General features: G+C 38.9%; 1 protein-coding gene across 1 annotated transcript; it reads right to left on the reverse strand.

Annotated features, from left to right (window-relative positions):
* Window positions 1–211: 211 nt before the first annotated feature.
* nucks1a (nuclear casein kinase and cyclin-dependent kinase substrate 1a) lies at window positions 212–9,627 on the reverse strand. Its single transcript, XM_079844020.1, has 8 exons — window positions 9,364–9,627; window positions 7,634–7,683; window positions 7,340–7,433; window positions 7,030–7,076; window positions 6,787–6,942; window positions 6,397–6,549; window positions 2,953–3,108; window positions 212–2,510 (listed from the first exon to the last, which is right to left on the reverse strand). Exons 1-8 carry the CDS (start codon window positions 9,378–9,380, stop codon window positions 2,257–2,259), a joined length of 927 nt encoding a protein of 308 aa, XP_079700146.1. The 5' UTR covers window positions 9,381–9,627; the 3' UTR covers window positions 212–2,256.
* Window positions 9,628–11,113: the final 1,486 nt, after the last annotated feature.

The following is an 11,113-nucleotide window of genomic DNA, read 5'->3' on the forward strand; positions in this document are numbered from 1 at the left end:
AATCAGTTCTGACAGTATTTAATATCTCTAACTGCAAACAAGATGAAAAGTTCCTCTTAAAAGCGCACTCATTTCACACGTTTTCATTGCTCATGCAATGAAAATATGACATTCACATTAAGGTATGACGTATACTTCAAATATTTAATAAAAATAAAAAAAAGAGTTCTAAAGGAAGGCTTTTGCACAATAAGACACCGTACGACAGTTTCTCATTAAAATGAAGATACATTTTATTTCTTTTCTTAAAAAAACAAACAATACAAAAAAAAAATCTGAGGAGGAAAAATGAAACAAAAGAAACCAGTTTGAAATTAAATCAAGCACGAAAAACAAAACATTCATACGTTTTTGGACAGCTAGGTTAAAAACCAATTCATAGACAGCACGAGTGGAAAATATTCAGAGATGCCTGGCAGAAAGGATCGAACCATGTCAGAATGCCATGTATGCACTTGTAGACAGAAATGCATCATGGGATGTACATCATATGTGTCTGGAATTAAAAACAAGCAGCAACAGAAATATATATTTAATGAGCAAACACACATAAAAGGTATGAATAGTACAATTCTTCTCCATCCTCACAGTGCAAATATGCCTCTCTGTGTCATGACATCACAAACACATCTGATCCAGGGCTGAAGAATAACAATATTTGACCTTTTTAAAACATTATTTGCTCGGTTGAAGAGATCCCCAACATTCGGCAATACAATCTCTGGGCGAAACGGGCACGAGTCAAAGATGCCCTCCGTTTCTTGAACATTTAGCTTTGCGGTACAACATTTCGAAAAACAAGCTTGGTAAGGCAGAAAGACATCAGATTCACATTTCCCCTGCAATCAACCGTTTTAAGGCCCGATCTCAGCACACACACACTGCGAGCATCTTTTGAGAAAAGAGATGAAAGCATTCATGCTGCAGCCTTTATATGAGATGATCTGGTGGATGAGGAGAAAATAAAACGAGCAAAAGCACATTACAGAGATCAGAGCAAAATGAACGTGATTCTTGACGAAATATTCCAGGTTCAAAACGAGTTTAGCGTGATGGATGGCAACTCATACCTCGGTTTGCAAAAAGAAAAAAAGCAAACAAACCCAGAAAATGAACTTACAACGGGGCAAACAGTGGACATTTGCCATTGTAAGTACACGACATACAGAGGTACAAATTGAAATGAACAGAATTTGACATTTTTAATCCAGAATATTCTATTAAAACAGCAACTGCATTATGGTTCAAGCTACACAAATTGAGACTGTTTATTTAAAAGGTCAAACTGAAAGTTGAATAGCAAACCCACGACGAATGGAATTCTCAAAACATGGGCATTAGACGTCAGCTTCATCCTCCGCGCAATGAGCGGCGAGTGCATGTCGAATAAATACAATACGAATCCTCAGATAAGCAGAGCCCTGACCGTTAGCATCCAAACCAACGGCGCGAACTATTACGGATTGCGAAACTTCCTAAGGAATGGCTTTCTAGAGAGGAATCACTACACAGCGAACGCATTGGACCTCAATGAAACGCAACTTCGCAAAACTATTCATACGTTAAAATGATGTGCTTTCGCAAATACGGTTTTTAGGAACAAATCTGTTAAACGCAAGCAGAAATGCTGCGCAAAACCAATCTTGCGCAAACCATTTGTAGAGAATCGCATTTACGCTCCAATACGCCATTACGGATTTACACTAATACTTTTGTTTTGTTTGCGCGGATCATTTACGCAAGAATGGCTGTACGAACATTTTATACAGAATTTTGTTTCATGAATGAGGAACATCGGTCGCGACAATGCAGAATAGACGATAAGCTTTATACAGGTTACCGAAATGAATGAGAGCGCTAAAGCGGGGTTTTTTTTTTTTTTTTTTTGAGAATACGGTTATGTGATAACCCTGGGCGAGCAGCGACGCTACTGGTTGGAACGATGGGCTTCCCTCAAGATTATATACCCATAAATAAACAGACTCAGACACGTTTTACTCAATAATATATATAGATATATACGCTAACAAGTTCTGGGAAAATGTCCTTTGCGATATGGAATTTATAGGCAAAACAAAAGGGAAATAAAAAGAGTTCAAACCGTTGAGCCAGGCCACAACAGACACTGAAAACAAAAATCTGAAAAGCAAACAAACCCAACCCCCCTCCCCACCCCCGCCCCCAAAAAATGCAGAATAGGAAAAAGAGTGTAAAGGGAAAGAGAAGAAGAAAGGAACGCCGTTAATAACATAATGGCTAGTCTTCCCCGGATGGAGCCTCCTCTTCTGAGCCATCCTCTTCCTCGTCATCTTCCTCGTCATCTTCCTCGTCTTCGGGGGCATCATCCTTTGTCTTTTTGGTGGGAGGAGACTCTTTCTTCTCCACCTCGTCTTCCTCCTCGTCTTCAAGGGGGCTCTCGGGTTCCTCGTCATCTTTAGGTGAGGATTTCTCCAGTGCTTTAGCTGCACTTGGGCGACCTTTCCCTTTACCCTTCATGGGGCTGGGGTTCACTGAGGGACAGACGCGTCAACATTAACTTTAAAACATTTTTTCAAAGCAAGGAAATACTAATACTGACAGTAAAGACGTAATAATCCTGGGGGAAAAAGATCATTGTTAATACCAAGAAACGTTTGAAATGATTTCTGAAGGATCATGTGACACCGAAGACTGGTGTAATGACGCTGAAAATTCAGATTTGCGTCGCTGGAATACATTTGGCGACCTAAAAGTCTTACCGATCCCAAACTTTTGAATGGCAGTTTACAGGACTGAAGAGTTAGATGAAACCAGTATGTTTCAAAAGTGTTTGTGTCTTAGGCCTTTGTCAGAATTCTGGCTTTTAAACTCCAGTTCAATTTAATTTGACATGATTTAAATAAGTAAACTGAAGGAATAGTTGACCGTGACTCTTTTTCATACTATGAAAATGTCGGGAGAGGCAGTGTTTACCTGTGGCCTTTAGCCGGGGTTTAGGGGATTTCTTGTCCTTCTTCTCAACTCTCCTTCCTCCCTTCTGCACCACTTTCTTGCCCTTCTTTTTGGAGTGCCCATAGTCACTGTCATCATCATCATCAACCATGAAGTCTTCATCACTGCCAGACTCTTCTGCAACAGAGAAAATTGGAACATTTTTATGAAATGAGAGTGGCTCTTCGCTGTGCAAAAGTTGCCACAATACGCTAGCATTGTAGTGAACTATTGCTATGGTGTTGCTAGGTATTCTGAGCAGTTTAAGTATGTTAAGTTGCCAGAGAGATATGGGCGTCTAATTACTGGCTCAAGCAAAGATAAAGCTGCTATTGATTTTTTTGTTCATTTGAGGCATCATTACACAGATGATTTAAGGCTGCTCTGTGCCTGCTTAAAATACTGTGTAAAGTAGAGATGCACCGATTGATCGGCATTGGACAATTTTCCGCATGTCTCACATTTTTCTGATTCCGAGCCGGTACGTTTTGTCGTCAGCTTCGTGTTCTCGCGCTCTTCTGCCCGATGGCAAAGTGACAATTAATCTAATGCTGAGAAATTACTCCCAAAAGATAATTTAAAGTCGTCAAAAAGACATCACAAAAAGTAGCTTCAGAAAGAAATATTTCTCGGTGAACTTTACCTTTAAATGTTTGTTTTTATTAATATGGAAATTCTACTCTTAATAAGAAACTAAAACTGCCAGTAGGTGGCGGTAAATGTCTAAATGAGTAAGTCATTGAGTCGTTCATTCATTCATTCGATTAGTCTAAAACACCACAATATTAACTTATTTTTATTAACTTGTATATAAGATCAGTATCGCATTTGCACGCGTCTCGTGCTCGAAGTAACATGCACATTTGTTTTATCAGATGACGATGTATTTTGTTCAATAAAACATGTAAGGGATGATCGTGTTTATGATTTTCCTTGGATACAAGCGAAAGGGAGCCTGCAGTGTATTCAAGCACCGGCGGGAACAATCACGCTCTGACGTGGACCACAACAAACTTTCCCAGCGAGACTAAAACAGGCATTTTTGCCCCATATTTTGAATTTTAGGGACATTCTAACCACATTCTATAGGCTTCATCACACAGTGAGTTGTTGCGCTGCATCATATATTTCATACAGTTGATTGATGAAGAATAAGAACCTACGTTGGTCCGGGGCAGGGCATGTGCGTTAAATTAGTTAAGGTAAAAATAACGCCTTAAACTCACTTATCTAATTAACGTGTTAAATCAACAGCCCTAATATATAGCGAGTGGAGCGCACAAGCCGTTTGTGAGTCGCAAAGAACCAAAATGAGTGGCTTACAGCGCTTAAACGGTCAAATACATACAAAATTATGTCAAAATGCCAGTCTTGGCGAGTATTCAGTTAAACGGTTTTGGAACGTAAATAGTTAAGACAATGCATGTTGTGTAACAGTATATTGGATCGGTGCAGAAACTCTTAAAGTGACAGCTGTCTAGTATTCCTGCTGCTGTCTGTCCTGTTAATCAAGTCCCCTTCATTTATATAGCGCTTTTTACAATACAGATTGGTTTCAAAGCAGCTTAATACTGCATTCACACCGAACGCGAACAGAGCGTCAAAATCGCGTCTAGTTTGACGAGTGAACATTTCGAATCCGTCCGCAGCGAATTGGACGCGCATAAAAATCGAGCATTTGAAGCGAAATAGACGCGTGTTCAAGGCGCTCCAGGAGAAATATGTCAAAACACCACTCTGCCTCTTTTCATTTTCGTTTAAAATATATATTAAACATCAATAGCCACACAAATGTGGTCCAGGCAACTCCTACATTATCTTCACTGCATGTGTATTTAAATATCCTTAAAAAATAAAGTTATGAGTTATCTTTGCCCTCAGTCAAAACGATTTGGCAGACAACAAATTATATATTAATGACACCAAAGATTGCCCGTTAGATCTACACAAGACTTATTTTTATTTTTAAATTATGCAGGGTTTCTCATCACGTCACTTTACCACGTGACAGCAGCAAGCAGGCTCCTGATTGGTTAACGCGGCACGAATTGACGCCAAAGTTCAGATTTTTCAACTCTGGCGTCAGACGCAAATTTGCTTCAAACGCGCGAATGCACAAAAAGCACCACTCGCGCAAGACGCTCAATTCGCGCGAACTGGACGCACAATCGGGTCCATCGCACCGCGAGAAACGCGTGTATCGCGCCGCAGGATCTCCAGACGCGCGTCAACGCGCCTTTCCATTGACTTAACATGGAAATCACTCGCGCCAGACGCTTTATTCGCGTTCGGTGTGAACGCAGCATTACAGTGATAATTGTACATTCATGGAAGAGAGATCGTTTTGGCTGTACACCAGCTCTAGAAAAAAAAAGAGCTAAAGTGTCCAGCTAAAGTACGTTTTTGACTGATTAATTTCCGTTGTAAAAATATTATTAGTTATTTACTCTGGGGCCACTTACGCGACACCATTTTCAACCAAAATAGAAAACTCAATGCATTCCGGCAGCTCAGCAACAGTGTTTGGTGGCTAGAGAACACAAACCTTGAAGTAGTTTTGAAACGATACAGTTATCATCTTCGTGTAAACGAAAAAAACAACAACAACAACAACAACCGCAAATGTGAGAAAGGTGACGGCATGCACATTAACATTACGCGTTTAGTCTATAGGCAAGCACGTTTGAACACACATGTGTAGTAGTTTTTCTTTACAAAATGGCTGCCAAATTACTTGTCTGGCAAGCATAAAACTGTGTTTTTAGTCGTTTCTGATCATTTGATAACGTTTTCATCTGTACAGAGGATGTTATATCAAACAACAAAAGACAAAGAAAAGCTGCTCTTGACTGAATAACATTTATAACGTTAATTATAACCATTAATCTTAAATCAAATAATTTTATTTAACACTGGATGAAGACTATCCAGTGTTATTTTACATTTGAAATTTCTGTAGGGTAAACCTGAACACTAACCTACTGTTAGACCCGCCTGAAAAACTTAAAGCTGTGTTTATTTCATATTGCTTTTCATTTATTTGTGCTGTTGCTGGCAATTTGTTTATTTGTTCTTATTTTATTACTATTTACTTGTTTTTTTTTTAATGAAAATAAAATTTTGCATTGAAGAAAAACAGATTTTTGTTTGTGTACATAAGACATAATGCTGCCTAAAAGGCAGACTAAATTAAGCCGGTTCTGACCCACCTCAAGTCCTAGTATAAAATGGCCGTGTAAATGCATTTATGCCACCTCTGAGAAGCATTAAACAGTGTAAAGACACATAAATTGCCACTTTAGAAGGGTTTCTGTGCCGCCTTTATGGTGTAAATTTGCGACGCCCAAGTATGAGCAATATTAATAATAATGCAGAGTAAAAACGACAAACATATTGAACACGGCAGTTAAAATGCAGCACACTTACGGTCCAGGAATGCCTGTTCTTCCTCATCCTTCTCCTCATCCTCACTGCCGCCGTCTCCCAGAAGGATTTCTCTCTGTTTGGACACGGCCTTTGACGCAGCCTGCCTCACCTGCCTCGGTTTCCTGCTCACCTCTTTATCATCATCACTATCATCTGCAGAGGAATCACAAGTGTCAACATGCAGAACAGATGCATTCACATTTATGCTTACACATCAGCACTCCTAAACTGTAGTTGTTTGTCATTGGTCAGATGGTCTTTCTTTCTAAATGGGTGGTTCTTGGCTTAAATAAGACTAAACGTTATGCTCATAGTTTAGCATCTGCTGCTTCATGTTTTATGCATGCGAGTTCAAGGAAAAGTGTCAGTTTTGGTTGATCCCCATCTCACCTCCACCTCGTTTCCTCTTCAGTGGCTTTTTGCCTGGTTTCTCCACCTTCGCTTTCACCTTTCCCTTTTTGGCCTTTTTATCATCATAGTCACTTCCTCCGTCTTCCTCTTCCCCTTCCTCACCGATCTCGTTATCTTCATCACTTCCGAAGTCATCTGAAAAACACAAGATTTAGAAGTTAATCTTTTTTTTTTTTTACGCAACTTTATTTTTTATCAACACAAATAAGTGAAACAATTTACCTGCGGAGTCATTTTTGGATTTAGACAGTTTTTCATCTGAATCCTCGCTGTGAGACAACAGAAAAGGTTAGTTAGTACTAGTAGTTTGATCTTTGGAGGTGAACGTCCTTGTAGGTGGCATTTACTTCCTAGTTATAATTAACCGCCGCATATGTGGGTCATAAGGAGAAAATGGATCTCAAAAAGGTTCACGATCCCTGGGGATCCCAACACACACAAATCCTGTCATGAAACTCACCATTTAATACATTTAAAATGCATTATTCTGATAATTATTATACACCAAAGCTGGAAAAAGACAGATGCTTGCCTCTCTTCCTGTGAATTCTTAGACTTCTTGTGCTTGATTTCACGGGGTGGAGCACGTATCTTCTTAGTTGTTTCCTTGTTACCATAGTCCTCATCTGGAGGCAGAAATGAGATGGATTGAACTATGAAGTACATGACTGCACAAACTGATCTAAAACACAATCTCTGTAAGGTCACCAATCGACCTGTACAACACTTGCATTCCAATATCGAGTAAACTTGCAAAGAATATCTTTGTCATTCATCAATACTTTTCCAAAAGCTAAAATTATGCGTTTTAGAAATGGTTTATTACCTGCATCGTCGGATTCATTAAACTGGGAGTAATTTACCACCTTTCTGTTCCTGTAAGAAAGACAAAATATTGTTAAGTGAGTTTGTGATGCAGCGGTGCATGTGATGTTAATTCATGTTTTAAGGGCTTCTAGACCATCGGAAGGTGGTCAGCATTATTTTTTTCCAGAAAACTTAAGTTCATTTAACATGCCTCGCTTCATTATGTTTACTTGAATTAATGATCGTTAAACAGTTTCTCAATTAGCATTTCAATGAGGGTTTCATTAATACTGCAGTCTTGTCCCATTTAACCACTCAGGCCGGACACGGTGTTGAGATGCTTGAAAAGCCACAAGTTACTTTAAAGTAATTAGCCTTTTTGGATTATAAATTACACTACTTCATAATCAATCCAGAAATGACAAGATAAAATACATAATGAAATGTATAGCCAATAACCATAGTGATAATACCATTTTGAATAATGATAATACTATGTTTTAATAAATGTACATGCCACATTTGATTTAAAACAACCGTTTCAGTTGTAAATAGTAATCTGAGGTAATTTAGCCTTGAGAACAGCAGGAAGTCATCAATCACGTGACACGTAGATATTTAAAATAAATAAAAACATTTAACACAACTACCGTTAATTCAGTAAAAGCGGGCAAAATACTTAGGATTTTCTTAAAATAGCGCAAAAAATTATGTAAATTAAAAACAACTTTGTGAAGTCATTTTTTATCACAAGTCTTCTTTTAGCGTAACGCCTCATTTACCATGGTAACAACAGTTACTGCTGTATAAAGCGTTTTCAGAATCTCTGCCATTTTATTAATATCTTGATTTATTTTTTTTAACACAGTGGTGGCTAATATCACGTTATATCGCTATATTTGCATATGGTTACCACGGTGAATGTTCGTAAGGACAACGCGCTAACGTTACGCTATTTTCCGCCCAGTCGATACATGAGGAAGGCGCCCACCATTTTTACTCTGTTCTATATCGGCCCTCGGTCATCCACTGTGACACAAATAACACAGAGTCATATAAACTGATCCCCATTGCCATTTGAACTCAAAATATGGAGATTGAACATCAAATTTCGTGCACGTTTTTCACATAACTCCAAACGGGGGAGGTGTGGTCGCTCTGAGCCACCCCGCCCCCCTCTGACGTAACCCGCGTCGTGTTAATTTACCGCTATCGAAAAAAAATAGCTCAAAAACGCGCTTCCCTCCCTAAAACACCAAAGGGCTTTCGCAATCTATTGTTTCTGCATCATTGTGAAATTTTGCGCAAATATGTGCGCGTTACAGGTTGCAAAATCACTTGAATGGGCCGATGAGCACCTCCAGTGGGATTTTATTACCCCTCCTGAAGCGCTAGCGAGGATGAATGGGAAGCCATATTCTCACTGGCTTACAAGGAAACATGAAGCGTTTTAAGGCTTTTCGCACAACAAATATAATCTGAAATATAGGTAGGTGATGCACAATGAACAACGGATTTCAGAATCCGGATTGATGCAAATTAGAAACGTGCGCGATATACCCATAAATGTAAAAGACAGTCCTCCGCCACTGGGAAAGAAACGACGAGCAAAAAGCATGCACGGACGAGCCAAAATGTTACAAAATCGAGCTCTAAACAAGAACATAAGGATGCCTGGCACATGCGTGAAGCCTAGAGCTCAAGTGTGCATGCAGCAGCCATCAGCAGGACGAATGGAAACACACGTACCTCACTGGTCTTGCCATTTTGCAGGAATACTGTAGAGGTTAAAATTGTGAAAGAGCAAAAGAAAAGCAGGGAAAATGCAAACAAAACGTGCTATTTTAAAACACAAAGGGCTAAAGGTGACGTCGCAAAACCAACGCCCTCTCCCTGTGGTAAAAATCAAACAATGCGGGAAATATTCCTGCTCTACGAAGGTATTTAGTTTAAATTTTACCTTCAGCTACTCAAAATGGTGAATAAAACAAACTGAAACTGCAGCCTTCGCGCAACCTAACGATTGGATGATGGGCGGGCATTGCTGTTTAAACACCGCCCACTCTACTGGATTTGCCCAGAGAGCGACGCCATTGGTCCGTTTAAACGATTGTTCGATTTGGGATTGGGTTTCGCGGCTGTCAATCAAACGTAGGGTCTCCAAAGCATTTACCCTCCCCCTCGTTTGCGGATAGGTTGAAACAGCATGGCTCGGCTCAGAAACAAAAAGAGGCCCTCACGATATGCAAGATGTCCCAGTTTAACTGTAGAACAACTTTGTGTCGGTTGTTTCGTTTGAAATTAAGTTCTTATAAGTTTATATACGCGTGAGCACACAACAGAAGGTTTGAGAGGTCGAAAATAAACATTTTGCTGGCTATTGAGCAAAAATGTGAGCTAACTTGGCCACTTTTAAAATGATATTACTGCAAATATAATGATAACAGGGATATGTTGCTTTAATGCTAACTGTTATTAGTATTATTCAACCCTGATATCACATTTCATCGTTTAAGTTTATAATATAATAATGTTAATTAATGTTTTTATGGGAAATAATATAAATGGTTGGATCATTTACCTTGGATCAAGTCCCATTTTCCTCGATGCTGATTCTCGCTGGATTCTGCAATAGATTGAATTGCGATTAAAAACAAAAAACATTTCCAGATTATGTACACTCATTGTTTGGTTGAAGTATGTTGTTGTCCACTTTTAGTCGTTTGTTCCCCTGAAATTAAGCTTACATAAATTAATATGTGGTTTGAGAGCTTAGAAAAGGATTTTTAGAAAGATTTAAGACCCACAAGCTATTGATTTTAGCTGACTTTCTAGCCTGAAATGTGACCTAACTTAATAATTATTAACAGAATATTATTGCAAATATACAAATGTATTACTTCAATAATGACCTTCTTTTGTCTTTATAGCTTTAATAATATTTACCCTAGTTATTTTGATGGAAATGAATGTGAATAACAATGTAGACTGTTTAATATTCAGTCTCCAGAGTCACATGAATTTAAGGAATGAGCAATGTATCTAACATATAATTTTAAAGAATTTGAATGCACACATCAAATGCAGCGACTGTGTATTTCTCTGTATTTCTGTTCCAGGAAAAAGGATTTCTTCCTCTTTATTCCCCTAGTCTTTCGCTGCAGACCCTGGAATCCTCTCTGCTCAGCAGTTATTGAAGTGAGGAGAAGGTATGTCGCCATGGCAACCAGGTATGATTCTCGTCCTTTTTATTTATTTATTTATTTATTTGCCCATCCATCAGTGTTTGCATTTCTTTAGCCTCCTGTATTCTTCCAAAACATCACCGGATCAGTTCCTGAGAAGGAAATCTGCTACTATCGTGGGTCAGTCATCTCATATTGCTTTTGTTTATTTGGATGCATGTCATCTGTTGCCACAGCAACCATTCACTTTTCTCCCTGGAGTGCACACCGAAATCACATCTAAATTCGAAGACAAATGCTGTCACACAAAAGTA

This window comes from Gobio gobio, assembly GCF_949357685.1.
Source record: "Gobio gobio genome assembly, chromosome: 19".
NCBI lineage: Eukaryota > Metazoa > Chordata > Actinopteri > Cypriniformes > Gobionidae > Gobio > Gobio gobio.